The following is a 22,310-nucleotide window of genomic DNA, read 5'->3' as shown; positions in this document are numbered from 1 at the left end:
GTGTCTCTGTTTCCGGCGGACACAAGTCTACAGCGGTGCAAAGACCTGCTGGTCAGGAGATTGTCCTCTGAAGAGGACCGTGACATGCCAACAGCTCCACCCTCATTTTCTTCCACATCTATGGCTGCGAGGAAAAAGCTCAGTTTTCCCAAAAGAGGCACTGGCGGGGATGCTGATAACATCTGGTCCGGACTGAAGGACCTGCCAACCATTGCAGACATGTCTACTCTCGCTGCATTGGATGCTGTCACAATAGAAAAAATTGTGGATGATTACTTTGCTGACACCATCCAAGTAGACATGTCAGACAGTCCATATTGTTACTGGCAGGAAAAAAAGGCAGTTTGGAAGCCCCTGTACAAACTGGCTCTATTTTACCTGAGTTGTCCCCCCTCCAGTGTGTACTCGGAAAGAGTTTTTAGTGCAGCGGGGAACCTGGTCAGTGAGCGGCGAAGGAGGTTGCTTCCTCACAACGTTGAAAAAATGATGTTTATAAAAATGAATAATCAATTCCTCAATGAAGTACAGCACTGCCCTCCAGATACTACAGAGGGACCTGTGGTTGTGGAGTCCAGCGGGGACGAATTGATAATGTGTGATGAGGAGGAAGTACACACTGTAGGGGGAGAGGAATCAGAGGTTGAGGATGAGGACGACATCTTGCCTCAGTAGAGCCTGTTTAGTCTGTACAGGGAGAGATGAATAGCTTTTTTGGTGTGGGGGCCCAAACAAACCAATCATTTCAGCCAAAGTTGTTTGGTAGGCCCTGTCGCTGAAATGATTGGTTTGTTAAAGTGTGCATGTCCTATTTCAACAACATACCTCTCAACTGCAGCTCATCCCTCCTCTGCGGGGATAATGTCTCCTGTGCTCTGACACGTCACTCTGTGTACTCTCAGCCTCAGGATCTGACACTACAACTACCATGCCTCTTGTAGCAGCCCTCACTCCAGGGCCTCTTCCATGTGCAGTGTCCCCCTCTCTCTTGGGTTCACTATAGTGGCATGGAGTTCTCCCCCTCATCCAGGGCACACATTCCTTGCCCTGGCTCAGTCACCACGCTCAGACTTCCAGGCAATGCTGGGGGAGCCTGGGAGCTTCCACCCCAGGTCCCCAGCTACAACTCTCCTCTCCTGTGTCTTCTCTCTCTTTCTGACACTTTAAAGATCGTGCCTTTAAATGAAAAAGTCAGTCTTCATTGCACGACTATGTGCAACAGGGACATTTTTTTGGGTTTACAAAGTCAAACAATAACACTTCGACCCTGTCTGTCTGGGGTCTCTCAATGACGAATTGTCTGTAGTATGTTTGGAGGAGGTATTGTGGCCCCGGTATCAAATTGGGTACCGGGGCCACCCCACTATGCAGTCCAGATACTTGTTTGGTGGAATTCAGACACGTGGAGGGTTTTTTAATTATATTGTGGCCTCGGTACCAAATTGTGTACCGGGGCCACCACACTACGCAGTCAAGATAGATAGATGCGTATTGCGTATCATAGATAAAGTACATTCAGTGGTGTGGGGCAAATTGAAAAATATTCAAAATGCACTGACATTATCAAAAACAAGAGGTTGTCACACGCTAAAACTCCAACATGTATATGATGGAGAGGATGGAGGAGCAGCCGTATGTGTAGTGTAATGCAGATCTGTTGAAGGTTTTTTATATATTTTATTGTGGTGCCCAGTGCCCACTCCTCTACGCAGTCCAGGTACAATTATTGGTGCGAATCATAAAAGTTCAGGGTTTTTAATATATTGTGGTGACCCACTCCTCTACGCAGTCCAGGTACAATTATTGGTGCGAATCATAAAAGTTCAGGGTTTTTAATATATTGTGGTGACCCACTCCTCTACGCAGTCCAGGTACAATTATTGGTGTGAATCATAAAAGTTCAGGGTTTTTAATATATTGTGGTGACCCACTCCTCTACGCAGTCCAGGTACAATTATTGGTGCGAATCATAAAAGTTCAGGGTTTTTAAGATATTGTGGTGACCCACTCCTCTACGCAGTCCAGGTACAATTATTGGTGCGAATCATAAAAGTTCAGGGTTTTTAAGATATTGTGGTGACCCACTCCTCTACGCAGTCCAGGTACAATTATTGGTGCGAATCATAAAAGTTCAGGGTTTTTAAGATATTGTGGTGACCCACTCCTCTACGCAGTCCAGGTACAATTATTGGTGCGAATCATAAAAGTTCAGGGTTTTTAAGATATTGTGGTGACCCACTCCTCTACGCAGTCCAGGTACAATTATTGGTGCGAATCATAAAAGTTCAGGGTTTTTAATATATATTGTGGTGACCCACTCCTCTACGCAGTCCAGAAAGATACCTTGTTGCAACGTTTGGACTAATAACTATATTGTGAGGTGTTCAGAATACACTGTAAATTAGTGGAAATGCTTGTTATTGAATGTTATTGAGGTTAATAATAGCCTAGGAGTGAAAATAAGCCCAAAAACTTGATTTTTAAACTTTTTATGTTTTTTTCAAAAAAAATCCGAATCCAATACCTTAAATCCGAACCGAGACCTTTCGTCAAGTGTTTTGCGAGACAAATCCAAACCTCAAAAATAACGAAAATCCGGATCCAAAACACAAAACACGAGACCTCAAAAGTCGCCGGTGCACATCCCTAATTATAATATATGTTTTTACTTACTCAGGAGAGAGACAGAGCATGGGATGAATACAGAGTTCTTGAAAATGAACTGCATACAGTGAGAGAGACTTTGGAGCGCGTCAGTCAAATTGGACATCCACAGGTATTGCATAGACACTATACACATATGGCAGCGGGCATGGGACATTAACTGTGGCACCACACAATGGCGGTTGCATTCTGCCACAATCGCTTAGAACCCCTGGCCCCCTGCTGTTAATAACAGTGGCAGGACCACAAAGCATAAAGGGTAGGTGCTGGTACCTCGATTGTTACACACAGTGTTCAAAGTGAATGACGTATGTTAAACTCAATTGTGGAAACCACATTGATGTCAGAATATAACTTTTCAGGAATGTCCTTTCAGGGGAGAACGGCCCTGTTAAATGCATAACAGGGTCTGTCAAGCAAAACATTTTTATTAGAACCACACAAAATGGATCTAATAATAATTGCTGTATTAGCTACTATTCCATCTACTTTGCATCTATCATTACTGTGAATATGTGAGACCTTAGTTTTCTTGCTTAGGCTTTATGATAAGAAAAAGTTTTCGGCAACTCCAATGCACCAAAACAAAAAAAACTAATTGTGTCCATTAAAATGCAAATTGCCGCCGGTCATGACAGTATCAACGCGTATCTCAAGAAATACTTTCCCTTATAGTCATATAATTTGCAAATTAATTAAAATGTATACTGCGGTTGTTTTGCTATATTTTAATGCGTTTTGTTACAGGACCAGACAGCTGCTCAGAGAGACCTTTGGATGATCAATGACATCATTTCTGGTCTCCGATTTAACAAAACCAACTATCACGTCATCCCAGATTCTACAAGACATCCTGGTACTTGAATTTTTTTTGGTTTTTTTTGTGTGGTTGTTTCCATATTCAAATCCAATCTAGGTACAAATTTTGTTTAGCACAAATTTATTTTGTGCATGTTTGTGTTCCAGTCTCAATTTTATGTTTGTGTCACATTTCCACAGTGTTTAATCTCTAGCAGTAGTATTGATGTGTGTGGTGTTTTATTGTGGAAGCTATTGTTCAAATGTTGGAAGGCTAGAATAATCTGTTTTCTTAGTTTTTGTAAGATTAAAACATTTATTTCCTAATCTTTAAAGTTACATTTACATTATAGAAGTGCTTAGAAAATGTATAATTTTATATTTATGTTGTCTACTTCTACTTAATGCTAGCTCTTGATTATATGTTGCCTAAATGATTAGTGCTCCTTCATAAAAAAATTGTATTGATCTTTATTTTTTTAGATATTTGAAGCTATATTAATAGCCTGTGAAACAAAGCCATTTGTACAATCGAAGAATAGAAATTCACAAACTAATATGAAATGTTTGTGGATAGGGAAAGGGAGGGTGGGGGTACATGGGAAGCAGCAGCAGCAATTAAACATAGTTTAGTCGGGAGCCATCTGGTTTCAGTATTGAAGATAAATAAACCTTCAAGTAAAACTGAGTTATGGACTTGCACACCTTTTTGGTCATCTGAAGGTAAAGAGCACGTACCTTACAGGGTCACTCTACGAATCCACGCCAGAGTCTTAAGATGGCTCCAGGTCATGAACATCATCATCATCACCATTTAATTATATAGCGCCACTGATTCCGCAGCGCTGTACAGAGAACTCATTCACATCAGTCCCTGCCCCATTGGAGCTTACAGTCTAAATTCCCTAACATACACACACAGACAGACACAGACAGAGAGAGTGAGACTAGGGTCAATTTTGATAGCAGCCAATTAATCTACTAGTATGTTTTTGGAGTGTGGGAGGAAACCGGAGCACCTGGAGGAAACCCACGCAAACACGGGGAGAACATACAAACTCCACACAGATAAGGCCATGGTCAGGAATTGAACTCATGACCCCAGTGCTGTGAGGCAGAAGTGCTAACCTCTTAGCCACCTTGCTGCACATGTTCACCATCATCATCATCATCAGCTATCTAAATAGCGCCACTAATTCCGCAGCACCGTACAGAGAACTCGCTCACCTCAGTCCCTAACACACACACACACGGTGACTAGGGTCAATTTGATAGCAGAGAATTAACCTACTAGTATGTTTTTGGAGTCTGGGAGGAAACCCACGCAAACACTGGGAGAACATACATACCACACAGATAAGGCCATGGTCAGGAATTGAACTCATGACCCCAGTGCTGTGAGGCAGAAGTGCTAACCACTACGTCACCGTGCTGCCCACATGGCATATTTAATAGCTATTCAGGCTTTCTATTTATTTGCATCTCTGGAGTACATTTCTAATGTAATGTTAAGTCTACATAAAGATCACTAAAATCGTTTTGCTATGATTACACAATGTACAGCAGCCAATGATGGGCAACCTAATACACTTCAGGGGGGCCGCATGAGCAGTCCACTAACCTTTAATAGGGCCGCACATTACCCTTTATCTCCGTAATAAGTTAAAACAATTCATTTAATCAAAGAAAGAGACACTTATCTGTAATAACATCAGCAGGCATTCTAAACAAGTGTTACAAACTATAATAAACAAATCTGACAAAGCATGAAGGAGCTGGGGGCCCCGCAGGTAAAGGCTCAGAGGGCCGAATGTGGCCCTAGGGCCGTCTGTTGGCCATCACTGATGTACTGCATTGTCAGTTTTGCTACATTTAAGTTTTAGATTTATTTAGACTTTTTGTGAATGTAGTTGCTGTTTCTTATTACTAAATATTTTATTGTTTGTTTTTTAATAAATGTAATTCAGCAATGATGAATCCACCTTCCCCAGCCAGTGAGACACCGCCAACCTACCAGAGAAATTTTCTTTACCACCATTCTGGGCTCCATCCTCTTAATCCAAGAGAACCTCACAGTGTAAGTTAACCTACATGTCCTGCAGGATTCTATTTATATTGCAATCAGTAGAAGTGGGGCGAGTTACTCAAGCTTGAAACAAACTCTTCTATGGCAATATATATTATCTTTTGATTTTTTATTTTTTTTTGTGTGTTTTAAGAGCCTACAAACGAACGTGGTCAGCATTTTGAGGACGCAAATAGGCAATAGTCCATCTTCCAGTATCTGTGATGAGGGTTGTTCTAAAGGGAGTCAGATCGCAACCAATCAACACATAAAATAAATAGTTACCCCAAGTTAAAAACATAAATAATAATAATATGGTGGAAAAACCAATACTTCTAGACCTGTTCAAACTGTCCGTTTTTGCATTTTCCAGTTCACCAATTTGTTGCTACTTGCTGGAATACTTAGACATTTTAATGAATATATTTATTGTTTAAAGGACACTGAAGCAATTCCTCCCAGGCCACCTCTCCCTAAAGATAATCAGACATGCAGTGATGGATTAGAAGGTCAGAACAGAGGGACCATCAGTGACCAAGTGAGTACAATTTTATTTCAAATGCACTATAATCTGCAAAACAGAACGTTTCAAGAGAAGCGTCAAATTTCATATGTAAAATTAAATCTAATTTCCAAGTATCTAGACCATTTTCGCCATCATTTTGTCATTATGACTTAATTAGAATTGATGTATGGGGTACGGTTCTTGGTGAGAAACTGTGTAATTGCCCGTGCGTATAGTGCCAGCACTAACTCTGCGATTCACGGGTCACACAATTGCATCATATGACCCACTAAAATCTGTCATCCTGTTTCATTACAAACATAAAGGGGCTTCTTACCCTCTGCTTAGGCAGCTGAGCTTTGAAAAGTTCCCAGGAGAAATTTAAAAGGGAATTGGGAGATACAACTATTATCCTATGATTGGATAGGTGCTGGGGGGTATTCCGCACGTGCCAGCATTGATAACATCCCATATCGCTTTCAACATTAAACAGGGTTCTTTTTGAAGCCTAATGCTAATCCGAGACGGTTACTGTGTACTGAAGTTCATTTTCACTCAAGAATTCATTATTGCTGTTTTGTCCTTCTTCTTTTTTTTTTTTTTGGGGGGCAAACCTAAACATCAGAATGAGCAGCCTGAGAGTAAATCAGCACTTCAATCATCAGCTGCACCAACTGGTGAGTTACGTTTTTTATTCTTTCCATTTTAATGCTGTTGCTAAAAGCGCTCTTTCTTTCAAAGGAAAAATTATTAAATGGCCTTGTCTGCTTTTCCCTGCCACAAATATTTTGAGTGTTTTATATTATTTTATAAAGTACCCTTCTTGCCAGTAGTACAAAGCGACATTTTATTATTATTTATATCCTCCAATAACTAAAAAGTTAATTTGCAAACACTTTGTATTTATTTTTTTGTTCCCTTTTAAGGTAGAAGATATATTAAATGACCTCTTCCTTTTTTTGCACGAGGGGTTAACTGTTTTGTTACAACAGTGTAAAAATACCTAATGGCAGTTTTGTTCACCAAGTCGTGTTATAAATTGCAATTTGACATCCCATTCCCCTGTAAATGGCTTGGCCTATTATCCAAGACCCAAACACTAATCGGGGTGGGCTTGATTGAAAATTAGAGGGTTGTCCAAAAGTGGATAAGACTTTTTTTAAATTGCTTACTGTAGAATTGCTTGTTGTGTATTATAAACGGGGGTCTTGGAAACATGAACCATATGCAGGTGTATTGCAGAATGTGTTGTTTTTTTGTTGCTTTTAGCCGAAGCTGATTTGGAGTATTTTGTAACAATGTATAATCCTAGCTCTAATATATCTTACTGTAGATGTGACAACAACCATTAAAAATGTAGCAGATGCTCGGCAAGCTCAGTCTTCCTGTCCAGTATCCATACCCTCCGCTCACAAAATGACCCTAGAGGCAAAGGTACAGTATGCATATCATTTTATTCTTTATGTATCAGATCATAGAAGTATATTATGGACAATCCTGGATACTAACAAATACAGTAATGAAATTACAGCTGTGTTGGTACTTTACAAATGGAGTCGCGGATCAGTGTTAGATTTGGGTACGGCAGCTATCATGTCAAAGTGTACTTGTTACATAGACAAAATTGAGGTAGCCAATATTCATGGGACACGACTGAGATATTATTTTGGTGTTCTCTCAAGCTGTTTAGAAACTGCGTAATCGCAAACATGTGAGTATTTGGTTCCATTGGAACTCCCCCTGGCAAACACAATGTTTGGACAGCTGGTGGTTGTAAAGGAAAGAAGAGGGCAGGAGACAGATTTTATATAGAGTGTATCAATTGTATGAGACAAGTGTGCTCGAATAATCAAGGATGCAAAGTATTAGCTGTGTGCAAGTCATTGAATTAGAAGAGCTCTGGTAAGCACTTCTGCCTCACAGCACTGGGGACATGAGTTCAATTCCTGACCATGGCCTTATCTGTGTGGAGTTTATATGTTCTCCCCGTGTTTCTGTGGGTTTCCTCCGGGTGCTCCGGTTTCCTCCCACACTCCCAAAAAAATACTGGTAGGTTAATTGGCTGCCATATAAATTGACCCTAGTCTGTGTGTGTGTGTGTGTGTGTGTGTGTGTGTGTGTGTGTGTGTGTGTGTGTGTGTGTGTGTGTGTGTATATGTATGTGTATTAGGGAATTTAGACTGTAAACTCCAATGTGGCAGGGACTGATGTGAGTGAGTTCTCTGTACAGCGCTACAGAATTAGTGGCGCTATATAAATAACTGATGATGATGAGATATGGATGGTAGCCTTCCTCACTGACCGTATGCATCCGGGGTTGTGTGTGTGTCACATACGGCATGCCAGCTCCATGTATAGGCTGTGCATTGTGGAGAACTTCCTGCACATCGCTGTTGAGCAGATCCTTGACTGTCTCAATGTCCCTTGTACCATTTCAGCGTGGGGAAAAGATGTAGAAATCGATACATTTAGCTTTTAAACAATTGTTTATACTAAAGAAATAAAACTACTAACACTAATTGTCAGGACCTACAATAATTTATACCAACCCTGTTTATTTTCCTCTTTGTAGGCTTCACCCCCTAACGCCCCAGAAGTGGGCACCGTTCGGAAACAACGGATGAGTGCGGAGGAGCAGCTGGAAAGAATGAGGAGGCACCAGGAGGCTCAGATCCATGAAAAGCCCAAACCTGGTGTCACCGCACAACGGCAAAATTCTCAAAGGTCTACAACAGGTCCCATAGGTGGCAGGGTGAGTGTGTCGTAACTGTAAGTGATAAATACTCCTGATATGTAGAATATGGTTTATAATTAGTCTGTAACTGACTGACCTGATGGCTTTGGGCATTTTAATAAATTCTTCTTGTATGGAAAGAGCGGAAGAATATGGCAGAAGAGCATTCAATGAAACTATGTAAATGAACATGTATTAAAGAATCATTATGTAGATCAGGGGGATGATATTTACAATGGGTCTACATGGCTCTCTTGTCAATAATATTTTACTATTATTACTTTGCTCAATTACCAATTTTCTGTTACAATGTTATAATAATACTTTACAGTTGTCTACAAATCGTATTATTATTTAAAAACTCAACAGTGGGCTGCAAAGCTGTTTCAGAGACCAGGGGGTAAATGTATCAAGCTGAGCGTTTTCCGGCGGGTTTGAAAAGTAGAGATATTGCCTATAGCAACCAATCAGATTCTAGCTATCACTTTGTAGAATGTACTAAATAAATGATAGCTAGAATCTGATTGGTTTTTCAAACCCGCCGGAAAACTCTCCGCTTGATACATTTACCCCATGGTGGAAAAAGAAACCTCCGCTTTTTATATTGGTGGTGATTGTAGGATATACGGATCCATATTATTTTATTGGTTCATCTTTCTGCACACACCATAGATTGTTTAAGAATAATAGAAGAGCTTTGTTGTTTGTAAAATATCTAATTGCTATTGTTCTGGAAAACTTTGTGGTCTTGTTAGGAAGTATGTTTGAAAATATTGCCCTCCTTGAATCTTTGTTTGCAGCATCAAAACGGATAACATTATTGATAGTGTTTATAGCGGTGTTTGAAGGGGTTGGTACACGTTGCCGATGCTGATAAATCCGACGCTGAGGACACCTACAAAAGAAAACCGTTTTGAGAAGAAAACGTCAAGAATATAAACAGACTTACCCGATCAGTGACTGTCCACATATACGATCCTAGCAGAACACTGACAGGAGGTGCTTCCGAATGCACAGGTGTCCGGCAGTAGTGTCTGACGTCAGTGCGCCCTCAATGAAATTGTATTTAAAGTGGCAATGTCGGAACCACGCAGGTTAACTGTTAAGAGAGGGGTCCCGACATTGCCGCTTTAAATACAAATTCATTGAGGGCGCACTGACGTCAAACACTACTGCCAGACACCTGTGCATTTCTTTTGTAGGTGTCCTCGGCGTCGGATTTATCAGCATCGGCGAAGAGACTACCACCAGTTTGAAGTCTGAGTTCAATACTTAGTTCTTTGAAATATCGTATTTATTTTAAACTGTAATCTGTTAGGAATTATGGTATGGATTGGTGCTAATTTGTGGTTCCCCCTCTGTATTCAGCTGAGATCCTCATCCTCTGATTCTTTCCCAACTGGAACAAGTTCTCAACAAGTCGAGAAAGCGTCTTCGGAACAGAGAAAGCCGGCACTGGTGAGGGTCACAGCCTCCTTCTACCCCAGCACAACCTCCGCTGCGCAGCAAGGAAGCAATAATGTAAGAAAGACCTCCCCTGACAGAATGCAGGAGGACCCCACGTACAGTGTCGTGATGGATCCTAAGACAGAATGTGTCACCTCCACCACAAGTTATGAGATCTCCCCAGTGTTAAAAGTGACTCCTCCATTAAGAACTAGCAGTAAAATTGTCACTGCAGCCTGCATGCAACTGAAAAAGGATATGCAAGATGGCAGCCATGATAAACAGGGGGTAAGCGTTAGCTTTGTGTACATGGCAACTCAATATTTCTAAATGTATTGGAGGGTTGGAAAGAAGGTGCATATTGGAGTGCGGGAAATGAAGCTGGAGAAGGGTGTAGGTGTGACCAAATGGATTGGCTAGGACAGCCCAAGTGTCAATGTGACATTGCTCTTTGATCACATAAGAGGTGGTCATATTAGAATGTATTGTATAGAATGTACGCTGACATTCAGTTCATTAGTTGCTACTGCAAATAAAAGCTCCCCTGTTTCTATATGGAACAGCTAAGGTTTCAATGCATGAAATCAGAATGATTTAACGGTCTGAAATCATCTTTGAAGCCGTATGATGTTGTTGGATGAAATTTTGTGCTTTCTCTGCATTGGTGCTTTCATCCCTGTAGGTGTGGCGAGAACATGCCACCACCCAGAGAGAGATGAAAGGTGAGGGGATACAGGAGGCTGGCACAGGGCTGTATTTTGTTTGCAGGGCTATGGTTGTATATGGTGGGCATGAGACACTTTAATGGTTATGGGAATGTTGGTAGGTTTAGGGTTATTAATCTGGGTTAATCTGAGAAATTGTTGGGCAAAGTGCTTTATAGGTATTATGGAGCTGTGGTGGGCATGTGGCTGTATGTAAAGAGCATCAGACTGTACAGAGGCTGTAATAATGTGCATAGGTGTTGTGGGTGTGAGGATGTTATGCACAGGATGATCTACTGGGATTCAATGTGGTGGGCATTGAGATGTTCAGATGAACACGAAACTGTATGTGGTGGGCATGGGTCTGCTATACACAGTATTTATTTACTTTTTAATAGTCCACAAACAAATAGTCTACACTCTTATTATCTGTTGTGCTGTGCGCTGCACACTAGGGGCCTGATCAGTCAAGGAGCACTTTTTTTTTATTTTATTTATTTATTTATTTTTTTACTTGAACGGAAATTGCAAGTAAGTCCGTATTAAAGTACAAGCTGATCTGAAGAAATGTTTCTAGTTGAATACCGGTAAAAGTACGCTCTGCCTATATGGCACTTAACGTATGCAGATAGACACAACACACTGAAGGTTCTGCACAATGCATATGTATATACAAAGTCCCATCAGTACGCAAAGATTAAAAAATATATATTTTTTAAAATGACATACATTTACACCTATTAATAATATAATTATTAATAAAAATACATTGAAAAACATGGGGGTATTTTTGTTTTGTTTTCTAAACATATAAAATAAAATTTATCAGGGTATTAATGTCTACTGTATATAAAATTTTCTGGAATGCATAAGTGATTGTGCCGACTGAAGGGAATGACATACACCTGCCCTGTAGCTGGTGCAAATGGTACTGCTAAAAAACATGTACCTGAGAGATGTCCATAGCTTGAATCGGACAAATGGCACTCCCTTACTGTATGTTGTCTACGTGCATACGCCACTTCCCTCCATGTTCCGCCCTTAAAATCATAGGCAGTTGGAAGTGTAACTTACATTCAAAGAGGAATTGCATGGACTTGCGTATAGTCAGCTTCTGAGCATGTGCAGAGTAATTTTATGCGACATACAAAACGTAACGGAAGTTACGTTCCTTAATGAATCAGGCCCTAGGTGTATCCACATAATTCACTTTTTCACATTTCTGCCGTTCTCGTGCCTTATACTCTTTGGCTCTTCACTACATTAGTCCCAAAATGTGATCCTCCATACCGAAGAAGCTAGACAGCACTGACCTCTATGGAGAAAGATGATAGATGTGTATTTTCCCACTTTGGGGCAAGTTTAGGGGGTATATTTACTAAACTGTGGGTTTGAAAAACTGGAGATGTTGCCTATAACAACCAATCAGATTCTAGCTGTCATTTTGTAGAATGCAATAGATAAATGATAACTAGAATCTGATTGGTTGCTATAGGCAACACCTCCACTTTTTCAAACCCGCAGTTTAGTAAATCTAGCCCTAAGTGTTGTGTTGGCACGTTTCTTAGTATTCAATATTTCTTCTAATTTCAGCCACGATCAGGTCAAGAAAACTCTGAGAAAAATTCCACCCTTCAACCTGACCAACTGGAATTGAAACAGAAAACTGTGGAGAGAATCAAAACCACTGTGTCTAGGACCAGGTAACTTGTTATCTACCAGCGGGCAAAGCCAGAAAGTGTTTTAGTCACACTAGACAGTTTATTGTATCAGGACAAATGTAAGAAATACGCTTAGTGCAATGTATCCAATTTAAAGACTTAAATAAACAAGTTCTACTCTCTTTATATCGCCACCCTGGCTTATCCCAATGCATTTTCTTGTATTAAAATATATTTAGTTGTAGGTCACACATTCTATTACACTACCATCTCTGTAATACCATGATTGGCCTGTGTTGTAAGCTGGCATTATAAAGAGGGAGGACTGTAGTTGTAGATCAGGAGTGAAGGATAAAACCTGGCTGAATGGATTCATGGCTTTCTGGAAAACATAAGGCCGCATCATACTAAATATGAAAACAATATCTTATTGTTTATGACCAGGACTTGATATACAAATTATTGTTCCGTGGGTCGACGACTAATTTTCATGTAGCTTCATCTCTTTGCTGATTGACAAGAACTCTCTGTACTATTAACTGTTATTTTAATGCTGTTTATCCTACTGTTACCTCTAGAAAAAAATAATATTGTTGGTATTCCGTAATACTAATAATGGGCCTGAGTCTCCGGGACAATCCATGTTACAATGCAAGGGGTGCAAATTAGTTTATTATTTTGCACACAAGTTAAATACAGTCTGTTTTTAATTTAACACACAAATACTTGATGGCTTTATTTTTATACTGAAATTTAAAGTTGATCTAAGACATGCCCTACCCAAACTATAAGTCTGTCCCAATATTTTAAATTTACCTCCCCTCAAATGCAACATGGTTTTGCCCAGGTGCAAAGTTACTCCCAGTGTGTTTATTGTGTTCGATATATGTATATTTCAAGGTTGTATATATTTGCTTGGAAAAAAGTAAACGAAATAAAACTAACTACAGATGGATATAGAGTAAAAAGGAGTAAAGTGGAAGGTTGCCGTCCGTAAAAGCTCATAACCTTAGATGCATGTCCACCGTAGATTCATTCATTACAGAGGAATTTATATTTCTATAACGGAGAGGATAAGGGAAATGGGTGTCCTCTGTCTAGCAGGAAATCAGGGCTGTATTATTCAGGTGTAGCAAAAACTATTGTTTTATGTTTATTATTTACTGTTTATCAGTGGCTTGCAATAATGTATTTAGTCGTAATCATGAAAGAACACTTTGTTTAACAAAGTGGTCTTCAGGCTGTTTTTTGTTGTACATGTTTAAGTGGGCATGATGTACTGAATTTGTCTATATATACAAAATGCATATTTACTGTGTTTTACTCTTGTTGGCTGTCAGATTTGTGACTGTGTTTAACATTTCAGCTCTGGCACATCCCCTGGGGATATCAGCAGAGTCCAAGATGAAGGTTACACTATCGCAATGGAGGGGGAGCGTGAACGGATTATCAGCTTGTCCTATACACTAGCAACAGAGGCCTCACAGCGCAGCAAAGTCATTACAGGTAACTGTCTCTAAAGGACCTCACCAAACGTTTTGTCCTGGCAAATAACCCTACCGGGTCCTTTCATATATATTGTATCTCTTTGCTGCACAGTGCCTTGTGCTCCCCCAGGTAAACAAGCCCAGGAGCACATATAGTGCAGTCTGAAAGCTGGACTTGAAAAGAGAGTCAGACTGTTAAAATATAAATAAATAAGCCTCAAAGCACTGGGGTCATGAATTCAATTCCCGACCATGGCCTTATCTGTGAGCAGTTTGTATGTTCTCCCTGTGTTTGCGTGGGTTTCCTCCGGGTGCTCCGGTTTCCTCCCACACTCATAAAAAAAAACCCCATATTGGTAGGTTAATTGGCTGCTAACAAAATTGACCCTAGTTGTACCTTTCAGGAGTGATGATAGATGTATTTTTACACATAAAAGCAGGTTGTGAAGAACATGTGTATTATTATAAGAAATTAGTGTTCAACCATAAGGAGAAATGGTGATAATATAATCACCAGATTTGTCTATCTAAATCTCTCTAGAATTCCTTCTAATTTGGCTGGAACCCAACAGGGAGAGGACATTGCCAAAAAAAAAAAAGATTGAGACGGTAGAAATTACAAACTAATATGTAATTTATTGTTCTTTCGAAATTCCTCAGCCACAGCGTTAGCTGAAGACTGTGATACAAGCAGCGATATCTCTACATCCGATGAAATGTATCCCTGGGATTTCATTATGCAAGATTCCCACAGCAAAAAGCAACGCGACGCCAGTGACTATCGCCAAACCACAACCAATTCCATCCAAGAGGAAAGAAAGTCTACAAACAAAGATGAACACTGCTGTTTCTCAAATGTGTCCAACCAGCGTTCTTCTGGAGGAACCTCCAGTCCTGATTCAGCTACAGACAGGTTTAGTAATCTGCGTTCAGACAATCTACACTATGAGAACTGGCCAGCCCAAAAACAGAGAGAGAGCAGAGATCACTGCCCAGTCACAAAGCAGGAGAGTTCTACTCTATCCAAATGTAACGGACAGGTGGCTAACTATGACTTCCTCATAGAGGACTTGCATTATAACCCATTGAGTATGAGCAAAGTTGCCGACTACTGTAAGGAAGAGCGGGAACCTATCCGGATCACACTCCTTCAGTCCAGCTTTTAGTTTGTATGGAGATGTATAACTTTTGTGACATGAATTGAAGAGGGATGCTACAGTTTTTGGATCCCCGAGGAGAAAGGATGTAATGTTTAAAGATGGCACAATTTATGTAGAATTCTAGAAAATATATTGAAGGTGGATGTAGAACGTTGGAAAGGAAATGGATATGTTGGAAAAGAGTGTCTGTGAATGTAAATAACTGTACATAGGGAATCGCCAGAGGTGGAGAGAAGTGTATAAAATGTTGATAGACATGAAACTGAAGAAAGTGCCCATGTAGATTATTGTATGTGGTTTCGGGACATGGAAAGTAAGTGTTTCACTAGAGAGAAAGCGGCATTAAGCAAAGTGTTACGAGAGTTTATCAGATGTGGCTCAAACCTAGTGTAAAATATAATAATCCACATACCTAGAGATTAGATCTGTAAGTATATGGATTATTTTATAATCTCCATAGGGACAGTTGCACTAGATAAAATGAAAGCTCTGGTATGTTCGCTGTGAAGTAAGTAGACTTTATAATATGAAGGAGGTTTTCACTTTTGTCCGTGGAAGTGTATGAAAATTGTTTCAGTTGGTTAAACAAGCTGTGGTAACTTGCATTAACTATATAAGAATTTTTTTTTTTAACCAAAAATGTTTAAACGCTCTGTTATATAGAGTAGTAAGGTCATGGAATTTCATTTTTCTTTTCTGGTTAAATTCATATGTGTGTGTATATATCTATCATTCCGGATTGTCCTTGCGTCTACATAACAAGTACGATGGCCTTTATTCAAGCACATTGCCAGGTAAGCCACACAATTGTGATAACCAGGCACTCAACTGGCAGATAGTCACAGGGGGGAAATACGAGGAGGGAGTCCAGACAATGGCCTGCACAGGGCCTCCTCACCCACAGGCCTTGAGTGACAGTTCAAGGGAAACTTTCATTAACAGGTAGACCGACTTAGTCATATGACATAACCAGCTCTAGTTAATTTGTCTTTTTTAAACTTTTTTTATTCCGATTGTTTATTTTAAAAAAACAAACAAAACAAACCTCCAGTGTGTTTTGTTTTTGTTTTTTTAATTCCTTTTTATTGTTACTTTTATTGCAGTGCCTTGACCAGTCAACTAGTGTTTAGTTTCTTTTTGTTATATTATTCTATTGTTTTTGTGGGGCCTGTGTAATTTTAACATGCAATCATGCCATATTTCCTTTGTGCCTTTCTGGACTTGCCTCTGCGTAGGATCAGATGTATGCCATTTATTTTTGTACTTGCCACTAAAACCAAATACTAGGACAGTCTGCTGCCTTATTAGCATGTCTAATACTGTCATTGCTGTAACCATTCCTTGTACCAATCTCCTTAATTGCTTATTACCAATTGTATTTGTTTTTGTAATACCTGCGAAGCTCTGCTAACCGTTTTTTTTACCTTTTTGTAAAGGAGAATATTGAAACCTACAAGGGAATGTGTTTTAAGCTTTACACAGTTTTGTACAATCTATGCAAACTGTAATGTGCAAATAAACCAACAAAGTATGTATCTTCTTGGATTTATTTCATGCAGTGCTCTTCAAGACAATGATGATACCGTATTATTGTATAATTCAATCTTTGTTATCAAAATTGTTTAAATTGTTTGCTATCTGAAGAGGTACTGTGGAAGTTAGACAGCAAAACCTCTATTTCCTGGAGAATAGTTGAATGCCGGATTGAACTGATAATTCAACCTTTTAGCATAATTTTTTGTGAATTTCCAATACAGGACATCTACTCATGGGAACTACGACAGTGGTTGCATTACGTTTTTTTTTCCTGTGCGTTAAAATTACTTCTGTTAATATTTTAAGAGGTATTTCTATCCAAAGAGGAGTATGTTGCTATATCTTTTTAATATCAACCACAGTGTGATCAGAGGTAGATTAAGAGAGAGAGCTACCTAAAAGAGTGTGACCAACAACTTTATTTCCAAAGAGGCTCTGCAGCAGCTTTGGTAGTTCCAAAGACCTTTAATCCGCCAAGATCCTTTGTTTTTTTTTGTAAATAATGCTGTTAAGGAACAGGGCTTTAATAAAACAAAAACAAAAAAACGTTAAGGGACAGGGCTTCCACCAGCTTCCTTGGCTATGGTACACCCTCTGTCCCTAGCACCAGACACGTGCTGTGGACTTACCTAGATTGCTTAGCCCGCATAATGGACAGAGTAAAGTTCTGAGTACATAGGGAATTTTCAGCCAATGTAGATTTATTTCTGGTTAAAGACATAGAGCTCCTAGCCTGCCGTAACTGTAATTCATGGTTAAATAAGTTTAAATACATTGAAATAACAATAAATAATCCAAAGTGAATTAAAATATAAACAAAATATTACCCATAAGAGCTCTAGTCAGTCAGACCTTTTTGCTTGATCATGGGTTAACTAATGAAGCAGGCGTCAAGACAGCTCTGTGACTGACCATGCCCTTGTGCAAAATATATTTCTAAATAATGCAGAGTTCATATACACGTATTGACATTCACATATTGCATTGCAACAACCATTCAAGCACTTGCTTTTATTGTCTAACGTGCACTAGACCGATTTTAAAAGGTAATTGTTGTTTGGTTGCTATTGTTCAGTGCAAATTACATTCATTAGGATGTTATCGTCTACTGTACATAAATTCAGTTTTCACAGTTGCTGATTGTGAAACTACAAGCCCCAGCATGCTTTGCCAGTTATCAGCTAGTTATCTACAGGCAAAGCATGCTGGGGCTTGTAGTTTCACAATACCTGGAGTGTCACAGGTTAGCCATCACTGATATAGACCATCATTATGATCACTCTCCACTTACACCAGACCTGTTGCTGGTGCAAATGATATGATAGAAAAACACATACATTTTGAGATGCCCAAAGCTTGAAGTACCAAGCTCAAGTGCTGCATGCACTTCAGCTTGGCACGCCCTTACTGTACATTGACTGCATGCATATGTTCATTCCTCTCCCTGTTCCACCCCTAAAATCGTAGGTCATCATAAAGGGTACTTTGCACTCAAAGATGAAAGGGATGTTCTCGCGCAGAACAATTTTAAGCAAAATACGGAACGTATCTGCATTTACGTTCCTTAATGTATCATGCCCTAGATGTATACCATCTTATTATATTATATAAAATACACTTTTTAGTTTCCACATAATAGTACATAATAAACCAGTAAAAAAATAAATAAAATGTTTTGCTTACTGAAAAGGTTTTCTCCTTTTGCTTTTAGGGGTAGATTAATAAAACCTTCTAAAAGGAAAGTGTAAGTGTTGCCCACAGCAAGAAATCAGATTCTAACTAACTTATCTAGTACATTCTAGAAAACAATGGCTACAACTGGTTGCTATGGGCAACAACTCAGAATCTAGCTATCATTTATCTTGTACATTCTAGAAAATGATAGCTAGAATCTGTTTAATATACCCTTTAGAGCAGGGGTAGCCAACCAGTTAGACACTAGGAAACAAACAATATTTTTAGAATACCGTAGAGTCAACGTTACCTTTTATATATGTGTGGACATATAAATATATACACACTCACACACACACACACACACACACACACATGCCATACCCACACACACATGCATACCATACTCACACATACACTGCAAATATAACCCACTTTACGATATCTTTCTAAGTGAAAAAGAAAATATCCAGCATTGCTAAAATGTTCACAATAATAATCAAATAAGCAGAAATCTGCACAGCTCTTGCCTCATTGCTGTGTCTGATATGGGAGGATTCAAAGGGCTACTAATAGTCTCTTCACAGTAGCTCACACTGCTACTGCATCTGCAAATGCTGTGGAGGGGGATGTTTAAGTGGGGACAAAAAAAGTCCTAAATGGAAGTTATTCAATTCCAACAATTCTCTAAACAAGAATTTATTCAAATGACAGGACGACGTCCTCTTACGAGAGGATGTGGAAAATAGAAGCCGGCGGACTAACCTTAGAAGCAGATACATACCCGAGTCCGTTGAAAGGCCCAGTTGTAGGTTTACCTCCTGCAAGTTTGCACTATCTACATCTGACATGTTCACAGGGCTCATAGGGCACTCGTCTCCCGATCTCAAGACCCCAACGCACCAAGAGACGTTGCTTTATTTTAAAGTTAAAGAGCAAAGCTACAAGGAGGCAAGATTTAAAACCTGACGTCACAATAAACAAAACTAAACTACAAGTATTTCAGGATTTGGCACCTTTGACTTTGCTTTGCTAAAGTGTAGCGAAATGAGAGATATTACACAAACCTTGAGGGCCAACAACATAAAATATAGATGGGGATTTCCCTTTTTCCTAAAAGTTAAAGTGAAAGGGACGGTTCAGGTGGCTAGGATACGATCAGGGGCGCACGCAGGATTACCCCCCACCCCCCCACCCCCCCCCCAAAAAAAAAGCAAGGGAGCTGCAGCTCCGTTTCGGCAGCACTGTACTATATAGCAGCCGCGGCGCTGTCAAAGAAGCGGCGGTGCTGTATGCAATACTGCACCGCCGCGGACGCTTCTTTGACAGCGCCGCGGCTGCTATATAGTACAGTGCCGCTATGTGGGGCACTTCATGGGGGGAAGGGTTTCCGGAGACCCAGAAACCCCCCTTGCGTGCACCCCTGACGATGAAGCCCTGCTCATGCTTCAAAAGCTAAATCTGTTGCAAACAACTGCTTCACCTATAGCACCATCAGATGAGTGGAGAAAAGACCTCCTACCACAAAATACCCCAAGACAAAGTTAGTGCTCAAGATCCAGTCTCTCCTCAGAGACTTGAACTCCTGTTTTGAAATATTGAACTTTCATTGTTAATTGTAATCCTGTCTCTAGTTGTCTTCGAGACAGGTGGGTTTGTTGTACTGCACATTTTGCCTTTCTTTATATAGGTGCAAGAACTATACTACTTGTGTCCTCTACCTGCTACTGTGGATCTTAACTGAACTGGGTACCATCAGGACATCATCCTAATAATCATATAGGGACCCCCAGCAATTGTGAAGTTGTCTATTTTGTATCATGTGCACCCTCTCGTTTGTTTAGCCACCAACTTGAAGAGTAGATTGACATATTTAGAGTTCTGTAGAAAGTTTATATAGTCTTGGCAACCACATGGTCCTTGCTCCCGTCTTCGTATTTGCATTCTCCCTGCACCCCCCCCCCAACAGTAGTTGCACATGGAGGTGCTTGCTTATTTCCTCTTGATATGTGGGGAATAGCGATAGATGGATATATATATATATTTGTGCCCTATTGGAGATACCGCAACAAAGGTTTGAGCTTTGGATGGCGATACCCTTTCAATATGACTTTACACCTCTCCTCTTCCCAAAAACACACATTGCTAGACCCCTTACGCAACTTGAGTCTGGCTTCCACAGACCCCTCTCCAAAGTCATGATATCCTCCTTATGCAACTTATTGGTAAACTCAAAACCGATATTTACCCCTAAATATGAAACCAATTGGGGAAAAGACTTTGGCAGACATCCACATGAGGATACATGGTCAACGGTTAGGGAAAGGTTGTCAGTCTCCCATGTTGATTTATATTATAGAAACTGTTGTATAAAATTTACTGTAAGTGGTATCTGGTACCAACTAGACTCCAGAAGATTTTTGTCACGTCGTCCTCTCCGTTTTGGATAGAGTAAATTATCTGTCAAACTGTCTGTTTAGATTCTTAATGAGGTTAGATGTCTAATAGTTAGCCATTGGGAGAAATTGGACTCCCAAAAACTTTTCTCATCGATCAATACACATTAGTTTTTTTTTCTTTGTAATTGCACAAGTCAGATATATTAGGAGTTGAACTTAATCATCTCGAAGACATTAAACCCATTTTCTACACATAAAATAATATATTAAGCATAATCTATTATTTAGCTACATAATTTCTTACAGAAACCAGTAATGATGTAATTACACTTACAGAAATCCCTTTAACTCATTAGGTTCTGGCAGTTAATGTATTCCACAGTTGACATCACGTGAGACTTTTTCCAGCTCAACTGCATCAATAATAATACTCGTGAGGCCATCTACAAATGTATCGTTTTCTTTCTCTTTTTCCCCCCCTATTCTTTATCTACTTTTATTTAGTTTGTTGCTTTATTTGCATAAAATTAAATGGTACAGAATCTTTAGTCAGTTTACTACAATTATTAGTAAGACGGGATTTGATAAACATGACAAGCAAATACAAGATCAGGCAAATGTCAAAATACCATAATATTTGGTTAGTTAGAATCTCTAAGACACAAACAAAAAGCTGATTTTTCATTTTGAGGCGATATTTCTACTTCTGTTGAAATGTATTCAGCATTATCAAATATCTCTGTGAGTAATCGTTAATGTAGACCCAGCATTCCTTTACATTTAGGGCACACAATACCCTTTACTGGACTGCATACATGTCATTCAGATTTGCAGGATCGCATTTCAAATGGCAGTCTTTCCACGGTGATCTTCTGTCATGTGCTTGCAGCTTCCATTTTCTAGCACTCTGGATAATCTAACGTTCTTGATCGTCCTACCGACTCCGTCCATGGAGAATCAGATTGCTACAGAGACTTTACATTAATTTTCCCACAGTGGGTGGGTTATATTGTATGAAGCAAATTAAGCCAGCACCAGAAGTGATTAACTGTAAATAGTGTCATGGAAAAGAGCCATTTGCACCGTGATCATATATTTTATATTGTTTCAACACATGAATGAATTATGGCGTTTCTATACAGTTTGGATAGCTTCATTGTCAGGCGCCGTCCCTGTTTTTCCCTGCACTCGCAGTTAAGGATGGCTTCCTATCCCAGCCGACATTCGGTAGCCTGGCAATAGGACGCACCTTCCAGCCCCAATATCAGTGTGTCCCGTTGCAGGCCAACTGGGTGCATCTTCCTGTCCCATCTCGGCATGCCCAATTGCTAGGCAACGGGATGCAACTTTGCAAACGGAAGCTGACCCTGCAGACCGCCTAATCTCATTAGGAGCACTTAAACCTCATTCTGGTACTTCTCCAGTACCAGAGCATCAATTGTCCTTAACTCCGTTCTCTGTGACTTATCCTCCCAGTATT

At 39.8% G+C, this 22,310-nt stretch overlaps 1 protein-coding gene across 4 annotated transcripts in view; it reads left to right on the top strand.

The window, feature by feature from the left end:
* LOC142107533 (pleckstrin homology domain-containing family A member 7-like) overlaps positions 1 to 16,756 on the top strand; it is a 62,027-nt gene extending 45,271 nt beyond the window's left edge. For all 4 annotated transcript variants that reach the window (XM_075191012.1, XM_075191009.1, XM_075191011.1 and 1 more), the window contains 11 exons: positions 2,675 to 2,773; positions 3,409 to 3,517; positions 5,427 to 5,536; positions 5,964 to 6,062; positions 6,655 to 6,706; positions 7,363 to 7,463; positions 8,602 to 8,781; positions 10,132 to 10,497; positions 12,507 to 12,616; positions 13,941 to 14,080; positions 14,722 to 16,756. In XM_075191012.1, coding sequence (XP_075047113.1) covers positions 2,675 to 2,773; positions 3,409 to 3,517; positions 5,427 to 5,536; positions 5,964 to 6,062; positions 6,655 to 6,706; positions 7,363 to 7,463; positions 8,602 to 8,781; positions 10,132 to 10,497; positions 12,507 to 12,616; positions 13,941 to 14,080; positions 14,722 to 15,227 — 1,872 coding nt within the window. In that variant the 3' untranslated portion in view covers positions 15,228 to 16,756. The remainder of the gene's footprint in view (positions 1 to 2,674; positions 2,774 to 3,408; positions 3,518 to 5,426; positions 5,537 to 5,963; positions 6,063 to 6,654; positions 6,707 to 7,362; positions 7,464 to 8,601; positions 8,782 to 10,131; positions 10,498 to 12,506; positions 12,617 to 13,940; positions 14,081 to 14,721) is intronic.
* Positions 16,757 to 22,310: the final 5,554 nt, after the last annotated feature.

Source organism: Mixophyes fleayi, chromosome 11, assembly GCF_038048845.1.
Source record: "Mixophyes fleayi isolate aMixFle1 chromosome 11, aMixFle1.hap1, whole genome shotgun sequence".
In the NCBI taxonomy this organism is placed as follows: domain Eukaryota; kingdom Metazoa; phylum Chordata; class Amphibia; order Anura; family Limnodynastidae; genus Mixophyes; species Mixophyes fleayi.
The sequence above is the reverse complement of the archived record's forward strand: the minus strand, read 5'-3'. Positions and strand labels throughout refer to the sequence as shown.